At 35.4% G+C, this 25,652-nt stretch overlaps 1 protein-coding gene across 1 annotated transcript in view; it reads right to left on the reverse strand.

The window, feature by feature from the left end:
• The window catches only part of CERKL (ceramide kinase like), a 35,112-nt gene extending 10,296 nt beyond the window's left edge, over positions 1-24,816 (reverse strand). The window contains exons 1-4 of the mRNA XM_026090979.1: positions 24,540-24,816; positions 14,640-14,771; positions 7,610-7,673; positions 5,186-5,328 (exon numbers count right to left, since the gene is read on the reverse strand). Of these exons, the coding sequence (XP_025946764.1) occupies positions 5,186-5,328; positions 7,610-7,673; positions 14,640-14,771; positions 24,540-24,816 (616 nt within the window). The remainder of the gene's footprint in view (positions 1-5,185; positions 5,329-7,609; positions 7,674-14,639; positions 14,772-24,539) is intronic.
• Positions 24,817-25,652: the final 836 nt, after the last annotated feature.

Here is a 25,652-nt window from a genome sequence, read left to right on the forward strand (position 1 = left end):
TTTAGATATTGCCTTATTTTAAAAATCCTGGCCTGCAGATCAATGGACAAGGGATGGTTTTCTCTTTCCTAAATGGGTATAGTTTTTAAACAGAATTTCAAGTTGAATTCTGTCATTGGTAAGAAAAGCCAGAGATGTGATCAAAGTAGCAGGGCCACAGAATTGATTCACTTTCGTAGAAGTAAAGAGCCAGGGTCTGTCACCAAGAAAGCAGAACATTCGGAGCTGCTTTGTATCACTGAGTAAGGCATGACACATTCGCTAACAGATTAATTAAAAAGATAACAATTGCCAATGAGAAAGTTTGAACTCACTCCTTTATGGGACGTTAGGGTCTCTTACTCAGATTTTCAAAGCATTTTCTTAATGCTTGAATTACTTAATGTTACAGCAGCAACAGACAACTCTGTACACCAAATTTGCCTTGAATTTTATAGAAGCATTTAACTTGGCTATCAAAAGGTGAGGGGGGAGGGTCCATCACATTTCAAACAAGAAGCACTCAATATTTAAATAAGCAGTTTAAAAGCATCATATACTATAATAAAAAGTTACATTCATCACAAAACTCTGCTACATTTGATGTCATATTAGTGGTAGAAAAATACTAAAGACGACGACTAGTGTCCACAGTTCTAAAGGCATCTTGTCATTCTTATTCAGCCATGTGTGCTTTGATTTTTGCAATAACTTCTCTGAGCAAGATTTTGGAAAATAACTGGGAGTTGTATCTTGGTATCTTGCAGAGTGCCTGCTACCTCCTTAGATCACCTTAGCCTTTGAAAGTAGTTCAAAATACTGGCACCTCACGGAAGGCCTCCAAAACGTCAAAGAGAGGAGCTAGGAGTAAGGACCTCAGGCTTCCTACCATGTGGAGGAAATAAGAGAGGTACATGCACTAGGATAACAGACATAAAACCCACTTTCAAGTTTTTGTCTTCACTGGTACATGTAAGGAATCAGGTTATGCACATACAGAAGTTAAATACAGATTATCATCAACTCACAGAGTCCATTTTTATTTTTTTGAACAATTCAAGAAGAAATGTAATCTAATTAATGTAATCTATTTCTCAAAATTTTATAGATGACTTTACTATTAATATCTTTCTCTCTTTTTTTCTTTTTTTTTTTTTTTTAAGAAAAAATGCTTGAGTAAACCCAGCAAATTGGGATTATGAAGTACTTTGAGAGAAACAGAAGTGGTAGGTTCAAAGGCAAAACACAAGTCTTTTCTTTTTTCCCCAGAAGTCTCTCTAAATGGAGAATGCTAACAGGAAGAGCAGTTTATTAAGAATACTATAGTTTCAATAATTTATATCCAACAACTCTGCTAAAAATATTTTTTCCATATTCTTTGAATTTTCCTTTCTGTACAATAAGCATAAAAATGCAAGTCATAATTCTAATTCCAGATGTTATTTAATATGCAAACAGGTAAGCTTTTCAATTCAGTGACTATAAAATACAGTTCTATACAGAAAATGCTGGGACAAAAGAACCTGAACAATTTAGCTTTGATCTAAAAAGCAGTTCTTTACAAACTAATTGAAATACATGCCCAACACCCCTTTCATGGTTAAAAGACTTATGACATTTAACCTCTAGATTCAACTAATTTTGCTTAGCCAGAGAAATAGTTTGGATCATATTTTTGCAACTCTAATTGATTTTTATAGGAATTTCAATTTTTAAAAAACAAAGTGAGAATGTTTTGGAGTTGGAATAAAAAAAACCTCTCTTCAAAAACATAGCAAAAGGAAAACACAGTCACAAACAACTCAGATCACTGGAAGTCAGGCAAATTGCGTTTACTTCCTGCAAATGGACAGTAGGGAAGCTGCTATTCTGAAGGGAAAAAAAAAAAATCTATGTCACTAAAGATCAAGCTAATAAAAGAGCACAGGGTGAAAAATACTTCTGAAGATCAGGCTCAGGATGTCTTAAAACTGGGATTCCTCATTTAAGCAACAGCAGTTTATCAATACAGATGGCAAAGAGGAAACAAATGACCAGGCTGAAGTCAATACCAGTCTTCATACTGACTTTAATGAGAATTAAATCCTATGCCTGCTAAATGGAATAGGCACAAGTAATTGCAGCCTTAAGTCTGTAGAGCTCATTAACACGTGCAGAAGTAAACAAGACAAAGACCCATCCTTTCCCGACTCCTGAGAAAACAAAACGAGTTCCCCTCTGTGTTTGAAAACCTAAGTACTGCATTCAGAAAGAGCCTTTCCCAGGCTGCGAATCTCGAAGGAGCGCAGCTGTGCTGCAGCAGCACCCTCACCTTCTCTCAGAAAGCCCTCACATGCGTACGATAAGGCCGAAGCAGCACTCTCGCCCCAAGAATGACCCGGTAACGTGTTAGAGTCTCGTTACCTAGGTCCTGTACACACAGGAAGCCACAAAAAAGCTTACAAACAGACTCAAAACAGTGAAAGTTAACATACGGAAGATAATGCTGGAATGCAAAACTTTGCAGATTTGAGTTTTTTTTTTTAAACATTGTGCATTTTCCCAAGTCACCTAAACTTTTTTTCTCCTCTATGTAAACCTGGGATATTGTTTACCAGCAACAAGATGGTTCCCCTGAACACTATCATATTATTATGGCGACTAATAGGCATTTTTTGAAGCTCATGCATGTGCTCGCACCGTAAAATAGTATAAAACCGTTTCAACCATACAACTCCAACATCTCTGTCACCAGTAAATATTTTAACAGAAAAAAAGACTTTATTATTCCAATAATATAATTCCGCTTGAAAAATTAACCCATTAACCTATTTTCCTGACATTGCAAACAACTTCCTGCAATCTCCTTCCTATGGAACGTGCAAAAGCATCACAGTAAGGACCAAGTCCCAGCAGGCCAGCAACAGCAGGACTGAGGAAGGCACCCAGCAGAAACTGGGGGGGAGGCAGGGAAGGGAAGGGAAGGGATGTCCTTGGAAGTGCAAGCACTTCTGCGGTACAATTAACTTAATTAACCAGACAACATGAATATTCATTAGACTGTTAATGTCTCCCCCATCCAAACAGATAAATGTGATGTAATGACTTCCTAGTCAAGCATATCTAAAATTCTGATGAAAACTGCACCAACATTTTGGTTCTTTGCCTGAAATATCACAGAAATTAACAGTCCCTCAGTAATACTTTGTTTTGGAATTAATTGGAAATCATGAATTTATTTAAATGAACCATTTAGGACAAAAAGGTTCACAGCCATCAGATATAGATTGTCTCTTGTTCTGTAAGGACTGGATAGCTTTTTTAATGTCCTGCCAGGTCCCCCCTCCCCTTTATCCGATTCCCCCTCCGTACAGTGCCTTAGCAGTAGTTCCCATAGCAACAACCACTACTGCTAATGGCCAGCAGTACAACTGCAGGCTTCCCCACATCTGATCCATTTGATTTTGACCGTAATAAGGCAGCTTGGTCTGCTAGCTCAATAGAGTACTCCAGTAAAAACATGCTCCCCTCCGGACCTTTCTCTTCAGGAGGCAAACTGCTTCCAAAGCAACTCCTTCTGATCAAGCAGGCTGAAACTTCAAAATGCTGTTTTAACTACTTAGAGAGGCCAAAACCCAGATTTTAATCCATTCAAATAATGCAATCCTATAATGTAGCTTCTATTCTTACTCAACTAGAAAATCTTAGTATTTGGTATAATGGATTTCTGAAGAAAAAAAGATTAATTGACATTTAAGTTACATCTTTTTCATATACACAAATATCATACTTACCTATTTCTACATGACCACTTTTGGTTAATTAGTGTGTAACATAATATTGAATTAAAATAAGCTTAAAGTTTGCTGCATCTGTTAAGAAGTTTCTCACACTATTATATAAATTGGTCTCGTCATCTTGTAATGAAGACTGCTTCCAAATGCATGATATATGGCATTATTTTTGGTGTACATATCTTTTTTGATCATGACATATTTTAGCATTAACCTTAAGGGTATAAGTAGTAATGAAGAGGAGCAGTGACCTAAGCACACCCAAAGAGCACGGAGCCAGGGCTGGAGAGATTCCAGGTCACACCACCACCGAGACATTCACAGCAACTGAACTGACAAGTTAAAGCCAAACCGCTGGCCTAAAATTCATTTGCTTCATGTTTTTGAGATTACTACACTGAATCATTTTCCATGCTTAACTTGAAAAAGGTAGTGTAATTTCACGTTTTACAATTACTGCTCATTTTAACACTGCTTTTAGAAGTGCTTCATTGTCGTGCGCAATCTGTAAAGCAAAGCAAGTCAGGGCACCTAGAAAACTGCAACTGCTTGCCAAATTCAGAGTGACTTGCTTAATTTTTTTGCAGGAAACTGAAAAGAATGATTTGCTGTTCACCTGGCTGCAGGGATTTTTTCCTTACTAGTTGAAAACATCTTAAAAAATACAAAATAATCACATCAATATCTACACCAGAGGGGACTGTCCATGCAGAAATACCCCTCCTCTTTTAGGAAAGCAATTGAGGCATCAGTGCAGAATTATCCCTGCCTGTATCTATTCTAGATAAGCTTCTCTGTCCAGCCCAAATCATACTCGGAGAAGGGCAAGAAAAAAAAGAGAGGAAAACAAAACAGAAAACAAGATACAAGTTAATGAAATCAGGCAATATAATGAGAAAGGAGGGAAAAGATTTTTCAAAAAAAGAGATGCTTTTTCAGACCTGTGGAATGCAGCTTTGTGTGCACAATACTTTTTCCTATATAATCCACAAAAGACATTCCCGGGACACCATTTATAAATAGACCCTAAACATGAATCCAGCTGAGAACCTGCCAAGAAAACCGGAGGGAGAAGAGAAAACAAGGGCTTATATGAAGGAAATTCTACAAAATATGAAATTTGCATTTAGTATGATTTCTGCCAGCACAAAAGGGCAAAACTTGCTGCTCTCCACATAGATCAGCTGAAGAGAATTCTAGTTTTCTTCTTCCAAAGCTTCTTTCTTTAGGTAAAGAACTCATCTGTGCCATTAATATAATTTATTCTAATGATTTAAAATCTAGTCATTTGTAATCAATCTAAATCACTGATTTAGGGGATTTATTCAATAGCTCCCCTGAGTAACTGAATCTTCAGTAGCCAAAACTACAAAACATGCCAGAGGGATTTAAAACAGATGATTAACAAACTTTAATGGTATTTTTTGCCTCACCTGCTGGTATTACTCCAAGAGGAAGCGGCGCTCTGACAGGCCTGAGTACGTAGTCTGTGTCTTTTCCAGCATCTATCTGGGCTTTAAGTAGCAGACCATGAGCAATTTCGCTGACAGATCCATCTCCACCAACACAAACTATCCTATTACAAAACAAAGATGCTAAGCAGTGCAAGATAAATTGTTTCACAGCTCATCAAACAAATGAAAGGTAGCTGTCACATATCATCTACATAATGATATTTCAAATAGCTAAAAACCATTCTGCTCTTTAAAAATGTTAGGGCTTCACTATCAGATCAGTAAACATTAATGAACAAAACAAGCATCCTTATTTCTCCTTTCTTCTGAGTAGAAATAAGTATATTTAACAACTTACCTGTATCACATGTTATATAAAACATATGCAAGAGCACTGAACACTGGAGCCAAAGAACTAATCAGATGGTAGAGTTAAGCATCCGCTCAAGTGCTTAAGTGGAAAAGTTCTTTAAATCTTACAATACTGACCCATAAAGGCTTTCCATGGTTTTTAACTGCCATTCTAATAACAACTCAAATATTACAACAAAACTAAATACGCTTTAAATACAGCTAATCCCACACGCTACGCAGGCAGTTGAGGGATTTAGCAAGGTATAAAAGCCTAGTACCAGCCATCCTGTGCATGAAGGTACTTAATCATTGCTTCTGGAGCGTGTAATTAAACTCCCACCTGCTATGGCTATACAGAGGAATGCATTTGTCTGTAAAAGCTCTGTTACAACCAGTGTCTTTTTTTCTGTTGTTATCTATTTGTTTTAAGCAACTATTAAGTGATTCTCTAGATCACTATGTATGAAAGTTAATGGTTTTTCTACGGTTAAAGGTTTTTCTAAATAAGTCAGGTTTACTTTAGACGACACTTACTTAAAATCTCATAAATCTGAATGTGGTTGTGAAACTATGTCCAATAATTCAGACAGATAAAACTGGTAAGCTCTTTGTAAGAAAATATTCATGATGTTATTACATTGGATTATCTCAGCTTCTGTAATATTTTTCTTCAGTTCCTATTATTATATCCTAATTACTTCTTCATTTCTAAATTTTCAGGAGTATTGCCTCTTCTTTCTAGCTAAACACAGTCCATGTCAAAAAGGGTAAGACTATACAACAAAGGTTTGGAGCACATCCTCTTCCTGCTTGTTAACAGTAATCTGCTGTTGTTTCTCTCATTTTTGTTTAGTTATAGTTTGACACCTAAGTTTAAAAGTCCGTGGCACTGCAGCAAACCCAGGAATCTTTGTAAGTTGATAAACTGTCCACCTAAAGGGACATTTTTGAAAACGGATATGTTTTATTCTGATTTGGGGAGGTTGTGCTTGTTGTTGTTGAAAACAGATGCAGAGTCAGAGGAATAACAACAACAACAACAATGATGCTCACTTTAATTTTTAATAATTTAACATTAACCTTGCCTTTTGGCCAGAATCAGAGATGTGCAAGGGATTGGGGACTCCACAGCTTATCAGCACCAACCTGTTGTACATAAACAGTTGAAAGTCTTGAGCAGACAGACTTGACCAAGACCTTCAAGACAGTTCCTTAGGGGAACAAACACCTGCCTAACCATCAGATGACAAATTTTTTAATCAACTGTGCACTAGAGTCTGTCTAATCTGAGATACTCCTTTAAAGAAATCCAGAATAGCTCAGGTTCCTGATTAGGGAGGAAATGCATTCATGTATTTTGCATATTTCTGTCACAGTGCAAACTAGCAAATGTAGCTACAACAGCAGCATCGCAAACACACTCTCCTTATTCGCCACCAAGGTGTGGCACTGCAGTGGCCTATGATCTTGCAAAACTTAGTGGGAGCTGGAGAAATTGGAGAAATCAAATAGAAACCAGCCAGCAATAGCACTGACAATATTTACAATAAATTAAAAAATTAAAACATAGCAGTATGACTTACACTGAGTATGCAGTTCCATTCTTGATTTCAAGTAAGTTTGAATGTTTCTTTTGATTTTTTTTTAGTTTTTTGTGGGTTTTTTTTTTTTACGACATTCAAGTTACTTTTAGATAAAACATTCTCTTTAAGAGCCATTTGCATGGATGGAGTGAAATACAGAGCGTTTCTGTCATTCTTGAGGTATGCAGGCTGCAGCCTTCATGAAATGTATTGAAGAAAGTTTTATATTTATTAATGTAAATGTAATGTAATGTTTTTCAAGAATCAGACATACATACCTATTTGTCAGTAAGTGAAAATTATAAAAAACAAACCCACAATGTCTAATGGGAACTACTTTTCTCAGGCTTAATATATATCTGAAACAGTAACTCATGAAACATCTACTGGCATAGTTTTGGATGGAATACAAACAAAAACTGATGCTATGGGATCTATTACCATTCATTACCACAAGCCAACTTACCCGTCAAATGCCCAGAGTTCACATTCTTTAAGTACTGAAAGAGCATGTCCTTCATATTCAGTTACTGTGGAAAGTAACATTATTTAAATATCAGAAAAATAGGTAACTTAAGAGCTTTTATTTTTGTCCTTCTAACATAAGGAACATGCATTACATCAGTTCAGAATTTATTTTCAATCATTAAATATGTTGAAAGTATAAGAAGGTGTGCATATCTTATTCTTACATTAAGAAAAGACATGATATTAATACTTAGCTGACACAAAACATATGGCTATTTGGTGCATTTAAATTCAGAGAATTAAAGAAAATGTTTGTTGCTTCAAAATAGAAGTTTTAGCATTGACAGTTCTTAAACTTCAGGAAAATGTATGCCTATCCTCAGTTAAGACTGAAATATTTCAGTATCAATCAAATTTAATTGCCTTTGTGTTAGGATATGCAAATTGCTAAATCAAAAAATATAAGGAGTTAAACACAGAAATATGAAATCAAGCCAAATACCAGTGACAACAGAATATAACACACAGAGGAAGGTGGCACAAGCGTACACCAGAGTTCATAGCCTCTGGAGGAAATGAATCTGTCACTCCACATTGATGTCTCTGTGTTTGTTGATACCCTATGTAGTACTGTAAATGCCAGTGAAGACAGGATAAACTGGCATACTACAGATGGCACAAAGCATCATAACTACATTTAGCATTTTCTAGGCCAGCTTTGCCAGAAGAGACAGCCCAGCTGCATCCACCCATCAAAGATTTTTGCTGACTGACATGACACTTGCAGATGGATTTTTTGTGTAAGAATGTGCATCATTATATGCAAAATTACATTAATCTTTCATGCTTGTCTGTCCCTGGTGCTAGCATATTTGAAGCCTTTTCTCCAGTGTTTCTAAATATTGTTAAAATTATTAGCCTTGGTGTCTAAAACAATCATGCCGTATCTGTACCTGTACCCATTATAATGCAGTATTTCTACCAACTACTCAAATGCTGCTTACAAGAATGGAAAAAACTTAACACTTATTCATTTCCTGTGTGCGCGCGCACGTATGTGTGTGTGTTAAGTGTATATATAGAACATTCTTCAACATCAATGATTTTCTGTAAAATATACATTATAAATAAAAGTGATATAATTTGCTACACTTTTCCAGAGTATACAACTGTGCATCAGCAGACAACTTTAAAATCTCCCAAACTCCATTAACAAAGTTGTAGTGTTTGGTATTCTGGAAACTCTTAAGTAAAAATTAGAGTTATTTTGATATCAAAGTTAGAGAATTTCATTTTGCAAAAGAAACACCTATCAGTAAAACAGCTTTCAGGAATTATTTACAGAATTATTTTCATGCAGGACCTCTTCTGAAAGATAGGACAGTATTTAAGGTATCACAGCATTCTGCTTTGCTTTTAAAGATGGGAACTAACCCTTTAGCTGTATCTGTAGCATGTGAAAAAAAGTGACTGATAAAACTTTATAGTGTGCGTTTGTAGTCTGTTAATTCAGAAAGGTTCAAACATCTTACCATTACATTACTGTGAAAGAAAATCCTCCCATGAAAACATATAGTTGGTAACCAAATTACACTGTGCTCATAACTAAATGTCATTATGTTCATTTAAAAAGAAACAATTAAAATGATATAGTAAATTTTTTATTTTGTAAAAGAAAACATGCTCAGAGGCAAGTTATGCCACAAAAATATTTCTTAAGGCTTTCTTCCAGCCATTTATAATGCCAAATTTAATTGAAAAGCACATATGAAGTCTCAAATAATAACAAACTGAAAGAAGGGCACTGACGGTGCCCGAACAAAGCATCACGTAATCCAAAACGTTATAACACCTTATTTCATGCAGCCAGTAAAAAGCTAAAAATTTAGTCCCTACATAAAGATAGAGAAAAGCAACATGTAATTAGTTCGACCCTTCAAAATATGGGACGGTTCCATATGACATGTATGAATACTGGCACTCTGCTCATAGACTAATGTCAATAGGATTAAAACCACTAATAAGAACAACAGCTTAACTGGTGTTAACACTTGCAGGAAAAAAAAAAGTGTATAGCAAGTTTAAACTGATGTTGTTGGCCCAAATTCTGAATTATTCTCTTTTCTTTAGTGACTCTGTCTTAAAAATAGGGGAGGAAGAGGGAGGAAGGTGGCTATTGCTTTTGCCTAGACCTCCAGCTTGTTGTTGTACATAAATGGTAGCAGAAGACTCAAAATGAGGAAGAGAAGTGAAACAGCTTCTTTTGACAGCTAGGAGACGGTTGAAGTTACCTTATTTATTTCTCTTAAGTTCATGTTGAGATTTAGCAAGACTATCATATATAAAATATATATAAATATAAAATACATAAAAATAATATATATAAAATATATATAAATATAAAATACATAAAAATAATATATATAAAATACTGGCCCCAATTATCAGTATTTGTCTATACTTTTAGGCACCTCAAATTTAGAGCAAGTTTTTGTTGAACTTGATTTTCAGAATAGTTCACTATTCTTCTCCTAAAAGCTATACCCCAGCTGCAGTGCTCAAAATTGCCAAATTCTTAAAAGACTGTATAAATATCAGTTTTTAAAAGTTGCTTAGTCCCTTAACCACTGTTAACGTACTGTAATTATTTCACAGACTTAAATTTGTTAATTCCCATTTTCTATTGCATTGAGTACTTCAGGGATATGGTTTTTTTCCAAGTAACTTAAAACCTGTGGTTAATTTAACTACTATGACTAAAAGTCAATACATCTGGAGTGTGCAAAATAATTTGGCAAAAAAAAAAAGATAATTAGGGAAGGTAAATACTATTTCAAAACTCACTTATTAACTTATATGCTTATTTTGACTGCTGTATATTCTTGTGTAAGAAGGAACATCAGTACACCAAATCTGTAAAAACATTTTATTTCAACAAAAGTTGAAATGAAAAATAAGCTCTGGCAAGCTTTATCATGTAGGAACTAAAAATATTAAATAGTAATATCAACAGTCAGATACCAAAATACAAGACTGGATGAAGAGAGTTCTGTATTTCAGCACTCCATTGTCTAAGAGGGTTTTTTTAGTAGCCTTTAAGTCTTGCCTTGTGTATGTGCTTGAAGTCACTTCAGAGATTCAAATTTGCATTATGATTTTTGCATACAGAGAGGTTGAAGCTTTAAAGATGTACATGTGTAAAGTCTAAAAGTAAAAAGAATCTTTAGCGTAAACACTGTAGAGTGAAAGCCTTCAATTTTTAATACCTCATACACCTTTGTACAGCACTCTGTATGTAAATACTGGCAATCTTTCAGAAAGTTAGTAATAATGACACTCCAACTTCACAAACAAAATCCCAAACAATTGAGGAAAAAAAAACACTTTCAATTTACTTAATAAAAAACCAAAGTGACCCATTTCAAGTAGTTCATAATTAGGTATTTCTCTATGAGCACTTAAAACTAATGTAGTTTTCTCATTTTGCCTGTAGGAGGAGTGTTAGGCAGCTAATAATGCTTTTAAAGCTTTAAACTGTTTTTATTCAGTTACAAAAAGCAGTTTTAAAATGAATGATATTCTTAGTTTATATTAAATTGTATAAATCAATCTATATAACTATTACTACAAATTTGGCTTATTATTCCAGCTTTAAGATTCCAGTTGAAATTACACAGCTGAAATGCTAACTTCATATATGTTGATAAGAATGCTGCCTTTAAAAAAGTTTAAACAAACCAGGTTATGTCCACAGTAAAAACAATAAAAAAACACTAACCAGTAGGGGGGAAATAAAAGATGGATAATTTTAAAATAGTTACTTCAAATAAAATAGCTAATTTAAAAATATGACATATTCTGAGTTAGTCATCTCTTACTCAGGTTTGCACCACTAAAAAACTGTGATCAGACAAGGCTACATTCAATTTCTAAGAAGGCAGAATTATTATTAATCTGCTTACACCATCCTCTGCGTCTTGCAGGAGAAATATATGTCTATGCGACATTTAAAACTTAAAGCTGCTGACATTGCCTTGTCTCCTCTCTCTCTCTCTCAAAAAAAAAAAAGAGAGAGAGAGAGAGATTAAGAAATCTGCAGTTAAGAAATTATCACGGTAATTGTAACAGAGATTGAATTCTTTTTCATGCTCGTTCTTGTGTGTTAATCTTTAATCTTCAATTGATTTTACATTAAATTATGGGCTGAATAATTCTAAAATACACATATACAGATACTAAAATTAGCAAGGTAAGTTTCATATACAAACACTTACGGCTTTATCACCTTTTCATACCTAAATCAAATTTGCCCACAACAATTTTTGGCCTGTTAACTCAGCAAGTCATGATTTCACAAGAAGTTTAAGGGACAACTATAGGATTACCCACCTGATTTATACTTTGTCTAAGCTGGAACTAATGATTTTTCAAACCAATTACAACAGACATAGGAAAAAGCCTTTTTGGTTAAAACATCTTACACCAAAGAGTTTACACTTCACATAGATATGAAATACATAACCTAAGAATAGCAGCAGTGTATTAAAGGGAACTACAATATTATGAATGTAAAATTATTTGTAGAATACTATATACCACTTCCCTGTAGACTTGGTGGGTTTTGTGACCAAATTTGATGCAGCACAAGTTTCAGTCTCTTCACAGAAGGGGACAGAAGTAATAATCAGATCATTAACATTTTACTGCTTTAAGAAAAAAAAAAATTGTTTCCCTGTTATATTTCTTACAAGAAGTTAATCAAACAAGACAGCCAAGGGGCAAATTCAATGAAAGACGAAGCAGACCTTAGGCAGAAATTGGGGCCTTAAATCCAAAACTGCTATCTGGAAACCATTGCTGATCAGAGGGTAACATCACTAGAGCACTGAACCTATACGGTAGTGTTCTCCCGACACCAAGCTGTGCCACTGTGCCTCAGGAGAACTGTCCTTGTCATCACAGGGCTTAATCAGCCGGGCTTCTAGGCTATCCCTGAAACTCAGCCAGAATCTGGAAACAACATATTCTTCAGATAAGCCCCTCTTATGCTGTTAGACCAATAGATACTCTCAGAAGAGAAGTAATATACACTTAGAGACCATGGTTGATTACAAAATACAGCTGCATCATGACTTCTCTTAAAAAGGGTCTGCCCAAGTAAGAACAAGTAGAACTGTCCCCTTTACACAACAGCCTCCTGGCCATTTCAGTCGCCAGCAGAGTCAATGATACCAGCTAAACCCCCTTTTCTGCCACATTGCTTACCCCTCAGAAAAGAGCCACAGCCATGAAGCTATGGCTACATGCCTTCTCCTTCCTCCATCCACTTTCCAACCTGCAATTCAGATTATTAGGTCCAGAGAAAAGAAAATGTTCATAAACATGAAAGCGTTCTACAGCCTGAAAGAGCACGCTAAGTGGGATATGCAGATCCATATCTTCCAGGAGTTAAAAGACTGGTCTCCAGCCCTTTACCCACTTCTGCAGACAGAGCCCTAAATACTAAGAAAGGCCCTGAACACATAAAGAAAGGACCTAGCCATAACTCCTCCTCTCTTCCCTTGCCATAGTTTTCAAAGAAGCAGGTCTTCTTTTGTCCATAATTAGCACTACTTGTTCACTATGGTTACTCATCTTATATAAGAAACCAAGGTACTTTTTCAAAGTTGTATCATTTTGGGCTAAGTTAGTACAAGATGTCAGTCACTAACTTGTAAGGAAAGCAAGACAGACTTTCAGAAGGAGCTGAGCAACAGATCCCAGTTGTACACAGGACTAAAAAGACATACTTCCACRCTTGTCCCACTGAAGAGACAAGGGTGGGCTAAAGGCCCACCCTTGGCTACTTCTAGGCGCAGCATACCAACACGAGGCAATTTGAGTCAGGGCTGTGGAGCTCTCCCATGTACAATATAGAGATAAAAGTGCCTAATACAGGAGTTTGTATTTCATTCTATTGGCAAAATACTTTAAAGTTATCAGACTTGGCCCTATGCTGTTCTTAAATGGAAGTCTTTGTATTATCTGATTATTTGTAAAAGCATTGTCTAGACCAAACAGGATTAAGGTTTGCCTTTTCCTGCCAAGGCCTGCAATAGCTCTTTTTAGAGCTGTATTCTAGGATACTGCTGTAAAGAAAGGAGGAGCAGAAGAGATGAATGACTTCTTGTTGTCCCTTCTCCTTTTCTTCAGAGTCGTAAGAATGAGTCTAGGTACTCCCAAGTAAACTGAGTTTAAAGAATTGTTCAGAATAAGAGATGGATATGGTAATGAAGAAACCAGAAAGCTAACCAAGATGCCCTGAAGCTCAACGTTGAAGGGCCCAAGGACCTAAACAAATCTATAAAGTTTTTGAGAATCTAAATGTTGGCAAAGAATCACCACAAAAGGACCTAGAGACAGTCTGGATCCCTTAATTATTATTTGAATAGAAGCAATAAATATTCCACTGTTCCCAATTGATCTTCAATACATTAAAAAAAATTATGCTTACATGATTTGGGAAAAACATCTAGTCAAAGTGTGAGTGTTTTGAGGAAAATGATTAAATTTAAAAAAAAAATCCCCAAAATGTTGCTGGAAAACAAATCAACACTTTTATTACACTGAAGCAACTGGCTTGTATAATGCTTGGAGAGAAGTCCAGAGGAATCTGTCCTAATATACAACTAGCCTTCTGAAAAGGCACACTTCGTAATTTGTCAGAACTCCGGAACAACTCATAAGCAAATATACACAAGACCGTCGGAGATTAGATGTCCCTCCTCTTTTTATATGATGCTTGCTTTAAAAGCACAAATGATATTATATTACTTGTACTGATATCCATAGAGGGAAGTTATTTAATGAATAACGGAATTACTAAAACCTTTTTGCTGAAACAAAAATATACTGCATTGTATTAACCACAGTTACAAATACACTACTTGCAGACAAAGCCAATAAGGATTAGCAGTAAATTCAAATTGTCTTGCATGCTTAAGTACTAGTTTCAAGAAGGATTAAATTGTGCTTTTGAAGCAACTTACCTGTGACATCCGTTTTGATGTCTGCAAGCTTAAAAAGAGGTGCAACTTGTTCATAATAAACATGAGTGGCTTCTCTTTTGTGGCTGCTTGGATTAACAAACACTTTTAAGGATTTTGGTCTATTTTGAAAACCTAAAAAGAAAACACAAAACATTTAAGAATATACACAACCCAGCCATTTCTACAGCTTAATTGAATTTTTAATATTAGGAGCATTATTAGGACTTTAGGAAGATATAAATTAGTCTAAAAAAGTCTCAACCTCTTATTGGAAGTGTGCTATTTATCTTAAAGTTACAGTATGGTGCCCAAAGTTCTGATTACTTGCATTACTTGCTAACAAACAGTAAAAATGAATCATATTAACCAAGACATTATGAGAATAAGAAAAAAAACAAAACGTATGTCATACCCTAGCTTAACGCTCATACAGTAACAGAATGAATGTGGAGAAGTCACAAGATAGAGTAACAAAAAAAAGAGTCACGTTTTTGGAATTAAATGCAAAATATTTTCCAGCAGGCAAATGTCAATAACACCCAACAGAACTGATTCTACAAATCCAATACTTTTATTTTTCTTAGATTACAAATTATACAATGCAAAGGAAATTTCCTCATCTTAAAAGAGGTCAGAAGAAATACATAGAAATAAGAAACTTGGCAATATAATTCAAAAGTCTAGCAATTATTATTCATTTTATTAAAAAAAAAAAGTTGCATTTAATTCTTGCAAGTAATGTGAATTCTGGACAAGCAACATTAAGAAATATTGCCATACAAGCAGTACTATGTCTTGCATGTTGATCCAATGATATTTCTTCTGTGAAAGTAATTTTAGTATTTGGAACATGCTTTTTTTGTTGAACAGTAAGTAATTCATACAAAACAGTAATAACAGTACTTTTCAAGTGCTCTTTCCTAGAATTCTTGCAATTGTCATGATTCAGCAAGATTGACTTTGACCTATAAAAGGCAAGTGTTTGCATGCAATGCTACTGTTTCTTTGACAGTTATTTAAAAATATGATTTGAACAATTTTGTATTCAATGAATTCATGTATAAATTCTAATTTTGCCTTTAGTATCAGATTATACTATCAGTTTTAGTCAAATGAAAACCGTATCTGTTGAGTATGATGCTTTCAACATTCAAAAAAAGTTAGTCATAGCCCACAACTCCAAAAGGAACCAAAAGTGAAAACACAGTTTCCTGTCCTGTATAAAATATTACTTCAATTTTTACAGCCACATCACCTTCCAAGTGTTGCCTGGAACTTTATAAACCTATTTCTCACTCTACCTCAACACCTGGAAAGCAACAATTCCTTGGGGAAATTATAGCAAAATACTATTGCAGCATCAAAGGGAACATATTCCTTAAGATCAAAATAAAATGAATATAAAAGCCGCATAGATTATTTTTTCAGTCATTTAAACATATCAAAGAAGCTGGAAAGGAAAATTAGCACTTCTGTCCAGCTGGTGTTGGTAAATCCTGGAAGATTTCTTAAAGATACTGAAGGAAGTTTTCTGGACCAGTTTGCCACTACTATAACCTGAAAGCACATATAAAACCAAGATTTCTAATCATTTTGATGGCAATATTTTATACACAGTGCCATGTCACTGCATGGCAAATTAATCCTAATAAATTTGGAGTATCTTTAGTAATAGTCCTTAGTACCTACATAAAAATGTATATCCTCAGGAAGTAAGCCACACAAGCACACGAAAAAAGCACTTAAGTAGAAACATATTCCCTACTTATGCCAAGCTAAAGAATTTGTCAAACAGTTTCAACATTAAGAGCTTGTTGATGTTAGTCCCTGATTTTCAGTTTGAAGTCACTGTCCTGCTTTATCTTTGAGAATGATTAAAAAAAACCACGATAAAGAAAATGATAAAGCTAAAGTTCTCAAGCTCACTAGTCATATGAACTATGCCCCCCCCCCCCCAAAATTTAGATACCAGAAGTAAAAAACATAGACAGTTTAGGAGCAAGGCAAACACTTTTCTTTAATAATGTTATGCTGAGGAGCTCTCTGTGATGTACCACCTTCTGTACTTTCCAGTGCTAACTCGGAAAAAAACTAAGAGGAAAAAGTTTAATCTTTGAACTACTGTTTATAAGTGTTTTATAGATACCACTTCATATCCTGGACGTGATTCTTAAAGTTATTGTACCACCAAGGCAACGAAGAAGCACTAGACAAAAAACAGAGCACAACCACGAAATGACATTAGTAACCAAGATGCATTCCAAAGAATCTCGATGGAAGAACTGATTCTGTGCTTTTTTTTTCCCCCCTCCCCTCTGGAAAGCAGATCTAAGCTCTTGATACTCATTTTAGGAAAAAAAAAAAAATAGTGATACATGCCAAGCAAGAAGAATGCTTACCTAGTAATTCTACTCAAGAACAGCCGTTTTTCATGAGTCAGAAAACAGTAAGTCATTTTCTGGTAACTAATATATAGAGAATTGCTACAATTCAAGAATACTTTATCATCTTTAGTGATTCTATTCAGTGTAAAATATAACAGATATTAGCCACTGACGCTAGCCCGCTTTGAAACAACAGCAAAATATTCTTCGGAGACTCAGACAACGGGCAGAATGCACCACCACCAAGGCCCCAGAGACAGGGAATTGTGAGAGCGCACTGGAGGACAGCGCTGCCATTCACAAGGACCTCACTTAGCTGGGGTTTGACAAAAGCCTCATGAAATCCAACTAAGACAAATGCAAAGTCCAGCAACTGGCCTGGACTAACCCCAACAGGGATTGACCGGCTACGTAGCACCTCTTCAGAGAGCACCCTGAAGGTCCTGATGGACAAGAGTAAGCAATGTGCTATTGACACCATGAAGGCCAACTGCATATTGGGCTGCATTAACAAGAGCATAGCCAGCAGATCAAGGGAACTGATTACACCCTAGTATTCAGCATTTTTTGAGACCAAATCTCAAATACTGTCCACTTTTGGGTCCCCCAGCACAAGACTGATAAAGTGGAGTAAGTCCAATGGAGCACTTCAAGGATGGTTGGAGGGCTGGAGCAAACAACTTACATGGAGAGGCTGAGGTAGCTGGTAGTTGTATAGCCTCAAAAAGAAGATCTAATTGCTGTCCTTAAGTATCTAAAGTGGGGATAACAGAGAAGACCAAGTCAGGCTTCTTGCAGGCACACAGCAAAAGGACAAAAAGGCAACAGACAAGTTGCAGCAAGCAAAATTCCAATCTGAAATAAGAGAAAATAAAAATCTTTACAACAAGGGTGGTTAAGCCATGGATCACACCACCCAGAAAAGCTGTGGAATGTCCATCCTTCGAGATTTGCAAAACTTATCTGGACAAGGCATTAGCAATCTGATCTTATTTTGAAGCTCACCTGCTCTGAGCAGGAGGCTGGAAAAGATCATCTACGGAGACACTTTTCAACCCAAATTATCCCAGGATTCTATGAAAACAGAAAAGTAAGTACTGCAGGTATGTAATACAGTGTTCTTCCTAATCATAGTGGCTACAACACAAGTAAGGAAGGCTACCTAGAACACAAAAAGTCCTAAAGACTATTAAAATATACAATCATCTTCATTAAGACTGTAAATTCAAGACATTTACTAGAAGTCTGCCAAAGTAATACTACAGTCTTTCAGAAGATGTAAAACTACACTTATATTAAGAAAAAATAATTTCTGTGAATTGATATTTTGCCTAAACTGCTAGGAGAAATTGAATGCAAAACTACAAGGATAAGGGCTCCTGATTTAATGAAGGAGTGATTTAGCCACATTCATACGTGTGCTCTGATGTTTCTCACCTTCTCTACAAGAATGCGTGCTCAACTGGCCCTAAACTTTCAACTCCCTCCAACACCATTTGCCATAAAACTAGTTTTATGTAAAAACTGATTAGACAGTCTAAGATTTGCAAGTAAAACATACTTTTAAACATAAATATACACAAATATATCTTACAATACACAAAGCAGAGGGGAAAGAATAGGAGAGTATAGAGTTTGTATAAGCAGGCAATGCTGTGAAACTAATGAATCCTGTTACTAGATTGCACGAGTTACAATTAGCTTTCCGTTACTACAAAACAACCATTAGGTGAAAGCTGACGAGAAAAAAGTAAAATTTAAGTGAGGTACTGATGTTTAACACGTGAAATTTAGAACTATTTTTGAGGCCCAAGTGGCAAAACAAAGTTTTAAAAGAACATGAGCAGGCAAAGAAACAGGATTTTTTTCTCCTAATTGAAAAGTCTGTAGATTTTTGAGGAAACTTAATTGGATTTTTCTGTTTCACTCTTTTACCAGACATTCATTCAATAAAATTCAAGAACAGCAAATGATTATATATATTAAGCTATTACTGAAAAATAGATTAGAGTTAATATATAAATTCCAGTGAGATTTTTCAAGAACCAAATGAATTCACAGGCTAAAAGTGTTATAATAGTCTCTTTATGACTTGAATTACTCTTTAAATAATGCTTTTCAATTTTTTAAGAAGGAACCATTATTTATAGAAACAGGTATCACAAACAAGGCATTCAACTAATATCTTTGAGAGCAGAAATATGGTACGCTACTGATGTAGTTTTGTTTGTGCCAATAGACATGAATGATCATGACAAAAATTATCTACCATTCCCAGTGTGTACTGGATGTGTTACAACACACCAAACAGCCAGATTTAATGAAAGAATCTACAAGATTAGTCAAAGATGAATTTTTTGCACAATCATATTGAAATATCTTTAAAGTTTTTTAAACTAATGTTTTATCTATTTTTTTTTTTTTTAAAAAAAACACTTATCTATATGAATGAAGCAATCTTCTTTACTACAGCCTGTAACTGATGTCAGTCTGCCAGCCTTTTGGTGCTCTCCTATCTCGCATTCTGTTATTGTTTTCTGTAGCTGCTCCGCTTGAAACGAAGCAGCAATCTAAAGCAGGAAGGCCAACTGTTCCTCTAGTACTAACAAATGTGCTAATATGCACTAGTTTAAACTTGATCTATCAAGTGAATCAGTGAACCATGAAGGGTGGTGGGTCAATCAGGGTGTTCTGAAAACAAAGGCTCATAGGGCAGCAGAGACGCTATGCTCAGACATACATCTGTGCTGTTTTCAGCTCTTAGTTATATGGAAATGGGTTTATGTTACAAAAGTTAAGAGCCTGGAATCATGTCATTATTACATACATTTATAAATAGTTTATACAACAATAAGAATATTATACCCGAGGAAAACTAATAACACGAAACAGATTTTGTTAGCGTAACTATGGAGACACTGCTGTTAATATTAACTAACAAAAGTTAATGTTTAACATTAATGGTTTTAATTAAAACTTCATGCGTGAAGTTTGAGACATTCATATCAAATCCCACTGTGAGACAAGGTACTACAGAACAGTACATAAAAATAAAATGGACTTATTTTGTACCTACTTTATCATTTATTYTCAACTGTATTTATTGTCCTTGTTAATTTACACACACAGTTTTTAAAGTAAAATACTTTCAAATCAAATGTTAACAAGTATAAGTCCTACCATAGCTAATTTTTTTTCAAACAAGAAAATGGGCAAGCATTGCTGGTTATCTATTTTCCCTTATTTCCAGGTCTGTGTTAACCCTATAAGCAACCACGGGCACTTGCATGCACAGAGGATTCCAAATCAAACAGCAAGTCTCACTTGTGCAGTATGTTCACTGCAAATGCCCATAAGTGCAATACATAAGAGGTAACATACCCATGGAAATCATGGATTCAGGTGCACCACAGGTCTGACATGAGCTCAACAGCATACTAGAAACTGTTAAAGCTGCTGTTTAGGGACTCCAAGCCACCAGTCCAGAACCTCGGCTCCACAGGTGCATGCTTTAAGATGGCAATGGTTATTTTAAATCAGTTTAATATGCGCTGTACAAAAGACAGTAATTCTTCTGAATGCCACATCATTGAGCAAGTTCTTCATACCTTGCAGGCATGCATTTTAACAAAAGCAAAGTTATGCAGAAGAGAGGATTTTATTTAAAACTGGGAGGATGGCAGCATGTGTCACGGTGACATAAAAAAGCATAAGGACAGCCACTGTAACATAATTCTAACTATGTCTAGGTGCTCACTTATATGATGACATGCTCCATAAAAGATCACAACCTAGACAGACTTTAAACTGAAGTTCTCAGAACATGAATTCAAGGCAACAGAGGATACCCCTTATAAAAAGGGTAAGAATGAACAGGAAAAAGCATATAAGAAACATTCCTGTCAGACACACAAAACACAGTAAAAGGGAAATTTTGCATACAGCATTTCAGGAGAAAGTTGAAGTCCTCACTAGAACAAATCTCCAAATGCAACTCTAGATCATATCATCCCTGATAAACTTGCTATTGTTGTTCATTAATGTATAAGCATAAAAAAACTCAAATTCAGTTAAAGAGAGAGATAAACAAATAGATATTACATTTACTTTCGGTTACTAGAGACACACCTTTTAGTAATATTTAGCCATTATGGCAAATAGAAGTCCATGTTTATTGACAGCCGTAGCCAAACATGCATACACACTACTTTGGTAAATCACCTGCTTTTAATTTGTTCCACCCTAGGAGTACTAAGAACCTCCAGCTAAAATGCAGCAGTTAATCAGAAAACTCACCTACTTAGCAGATTCAATACAAAAAAAGGTACACACAAAATTTGAGCATCTTAGAAAGATCAAATTTTAACTTTATATTGCAGATCATAAGCAAACAGAAAAAGGAGTCAGTTTGTGAATTCATCGATGAAGATGTGACCAGCACTATTCTGAAAACAAGCTGTGGGAAAAGCTATGAGAATTCATCACTGTTTCAAGAAGAGACATATCAAGGTACCTACTATGACTTTAATTACTGAAGAATCAACAGAACTTATTTGCATTTTAAACTTTTAGTCCACACTTGTATCCCACTGGGAACTTCCTGCCAAAGTTTCAAACATTTTTAAATCAGAAGAATATTTTTTGTGAATTATAATGTCACTATACTATGGCTGTTTGAATTGCTGATGTGTGTCCACCATATTGAATGTGAAAATAATGCTGAGGATTTGCTGTTTTTCTGGATAGAAAGGCAGTTTAAATACCTATTCAGGCTTGAACATTTAACAGTGCAGAAAACTACTTTCTATTGTAGTTACAGAACTTTAAAAAAATGCATTTTACTAAATTATATGGGAGGAAGGGGTTGCTGTTCTGATCCCTGATGACTCCTGAAGTAAAAAGGAAAGGAGGAAAAAAATGCACTGTTTAGAGATCAAGAAAAATCTGCACAAGGTTTGACTCTTTGAGAAGGATAAAGCTGAAGGAAGAGCTAGAAACAGCAACACCGCACAGAATGTTTTTTTCAGGTTCAGGTGGATTTCAATTAGAAAGCAATGAAAGAGAGCCTGCACCTTGAAGTCAAGGCAACCTGAGCAGGAGATACTGCAGCTTTTTTTCTGTGAACATATGGTATCACTGCTCCTGATGGATGGAGGGTAATCTGGGAACAAAACAGACATTTGCTCCTTATGCAAATGTCCTTGCCTTTATGGGTAGCTGGAGATCTGCAAGAATCTTGGCACTTCTGCAGATTTAGATATTTAGAGATAAAGCCTTTCAAGAGGGGTGAGGGAAGGCACTTTTTTTAAATACACATTTTACTTGGAAAATCCAAAATAAATCGTAAGCAAACAATATAATCACGCACCATTAATATGCACGTTATTTTATTTTCTCTAATATCCGCTTTTGACAAAGTAAATTAAATGGAAGTAGAAGTACAGTATAAATCACTATTGAAAATTTTGTTGCTTTACATTACAGATGTGCAAGATTTGTATTCTGTAATCTTGCTTATATTAACAATTCAGCTGGAGTTTTAATAGTCTATTGCAAGAGGGATTGTTTTTCTTCTGTAGTAAACAAACTCATTTATTATAGTCTGCAACAGAGAGACATTCTGGAGATATATCAGACTGTTTTGGTTTTTGTTTTAAAATCACTAATGCACCATATTCTGTGTCTTTCCAAAACTGGTGGCATCAAGTTACAGTGAAGAGTTTAGGTGGGATTTTTTTTTTTTTTTTAAACGAAACTTACTTTCTTAAATTTCATACAACTTCTATGAGGGGGGAACTATTGTGGTTAATACAGCACCCTGAAACTAACATTAACCTAGGCAAAAACAGAAAGATTTTTTTTTTTTTAATAATGTATTACCCCTCATCACTAGCTAGTATCAATATACTTGATATCAAGTTATACTTTTTTTTCCCATGATTCTAACACGGAAGAAAAATTAATTAGCAAAGATAATGTGTATTTTTGGGAATAGAAATATGCAACCTTTGTCCTCCAAAGATATCATACAGAGAGTACAAAAAGTACACACGAAAACATTATTGCCTTCTTTTTACTGTTAGTGTACATCATGATAAATCTAATGGGTTTATATGCTTGGATGATTTACCACATCTCTGACGTCCTTCCATCAATGTGTTTCAGCATACACTCACTACATGTCTAATAACCTGTTTTTAACACCTACAGAAAAGTTCGAGCAGTCAAAGTCTTGAACAGATCAATATTGAAGCTACAACAGTAGTTAATAAAAATTAAATTGTGTTACTGTTGTTCTAATGAGATATCAAGTCAGTAACAACTATTACTTTAGAGAAAAGTACTAATTCCTTCACCTCATCCCCAAGGCTGCTTCCCACTAATGACATTTTTCCAGCAGACCCTTAAAGAATTCTCGGGACAAATTCTTTCCGGGAAGGACAGCCCCGGCCTACCGACGGCAACACAGCTCTGCGTATGCAAGCTTGCTGCTAGAACCTCTCTACGGCAAAAGCAATTAGCATAGTGATAACGTTGCAGTGATAATGATAATAAAATTCTTACTGATCTCCTAATGGCCTAGGGAACTATTGACCAAAGTAACTTTGCAGTAACCATGGTCCCTCAAGCATACTTTCCACAGAGATCCCATGTTCTGGAGTCTTGTAATTCAATTATTTTTACCAAGAGCATTTTGAGTCTCTTGTACTTCTCTGCTTTTCCCATATCCTCACCCTCAGAAGGGCAAGTATGCATTGACCACCCTCATTCCTTCCCTCAGTAGGGAATTTTAAAAGAGCTGGCATAACAGAAGTGAAGAAAATGTTTACAAACATATTTTAAGAAATGACAGTTCCGGTTCTTTTTTTCCCCACTGATTGTGATTACTATCTGCTTTTCCCTTCACGTACCTTCTGTGCGGAGTCTGCTTTAGGTGACTGACATAGCTGTCTACCTGCTTAGTTGAGAGAGACTGTAAGAGTCCTACAGAGCCCAAAGAGCATTTTCACCTGTGAACCTAGGGAAGAGGAAAGCCTCTCCCATTAGTCTCTTAAAGAATCAGCGTGGCTATTGAGTGGGAGCTCCTGAAGAGTCACTGAAGAGTCCCAAAGACTAACTGCAGTATCATTAAATGTACTATAATTCTGAGCAAAGAGATCAATATATTTTATTTCTTTAAGAAACAGATTTCTCAGAAGACTCTTCAATTGGAATATAGTAAGCTATTTATTTTTTACAGAGTTTGAGCAATTCCAAGACATACATTAACTTGTTTAACTTTTACAAATGCATTTGTCAATTTACTATTGTCACCCTCCTAAATTTTACAGTTTACCACATAGAACTTTACTACTAAAGAACACCTCCCAGCAATAACATTTACATCTTTAGTACCATATCTGTGGGGGGGTTTTCCAGGCAAAATGCTTTTATAAGCTTCATTCAACCCTATGTATAGCCAATAGAAACAAGTCTGAAATTGTAATAATTAAATCAACCCCAACTGAGTACTTACCACTCAAAATTTCCTTCAGACATCTAAACCATGAATGGCAGTGATCTTCACTAAAGTTATGCAAATGGATAGTACAGTCCGTCAGTTTATTTTCTTTATTCAAGCATTTAAAAATTGTGATACCCAACAAAGTGCCACCTTTTTTCTGTCCTACGAAACGACGACGTTTCAGTTTTACTGAAAAAACATCTTTCATTTCAATAATTTCCTCTTTAACCTGTAAGCCTGTAACAGAATCACCTGTTGGGAGGAAAAAAAAAAAAAGTGTTATCAACATGATTAGGAGTAATATTGTAAGAGAATATTGTTATTTTAATGCTTCATCTGTAGCTTCACTCATTGCATCTACTCATATCTACGTTGCAGTTTATTGAACATCACTGGCATCAATCACTAGTCTTGTATTTTACCAATTTTCTATTATTTAGATTTTGAATCCAGCTACACAAACATGATTTCAAAGAAAATATTTATCCCCTTTTCTGATATTCAAATAACTAAGTAAAATCATATGCACTAAGAGCAGTGAACCACTTTTTTGTTTTTAAAAATCAAGTTCTTCACTCTATTCTCCTAAATCACAGCTCTGAGATCAGAAAGCATGCTATGACCCTTGCTGACTATATGCCAAATTTATTTTTTAATTGGTATAACTTGTCTTCTGCAATAAGAATGGATATTACAAAATAGCTTATCAAATATTAAAAAAGTTAAACCAGAAGTGCGTCACCCATCTTATTTTTCATTTGCATTTTCAAGTAATAACTTTACTTTAGGGAAAAAAAAGTAAAACAGCCTCAAGTTCTTGTGACAGTTTAAGACCCTCAACCCAGGGGAGGGCAGAAGAGTTGTGCTAGGCTGGAACATTAAATGAAGGTTACAGACGGCTTTTTGTTTTGGGGAAGATTTTTTGTTATGTTTTGTTTTAAAATCTTGGGACACACACACACACACACACACACCCCAACCCTAGCTGCTAACACTATCACTTTAATGACACCGGTCCTGCACGCCTCTTGGAGACATACCGATTGAACCTTTGTGGTACAGGCTTCTCCTTTTCTGCTCCCTTAAGCTGCAAGGGACTTGATTCCTCTAAAGCAAATAAAATCA

Source organism: Apteryx rowi, unplaced genomic scaffold (assembly GCF_003343035.1).
Source record: "Apteryx rowi isolate R43461 unplaced genomic scaffold, aptRow1 scaffold_89, whole genome shotgun sequence".
In the NCBI taxonomy this organism is placed as follows: domain Eukaryota; kingdom Metazoa; phylum Chordata; class Aves; order Apterygiformes; family Apterygidae; genus Apteryx; species Apteryx rowi.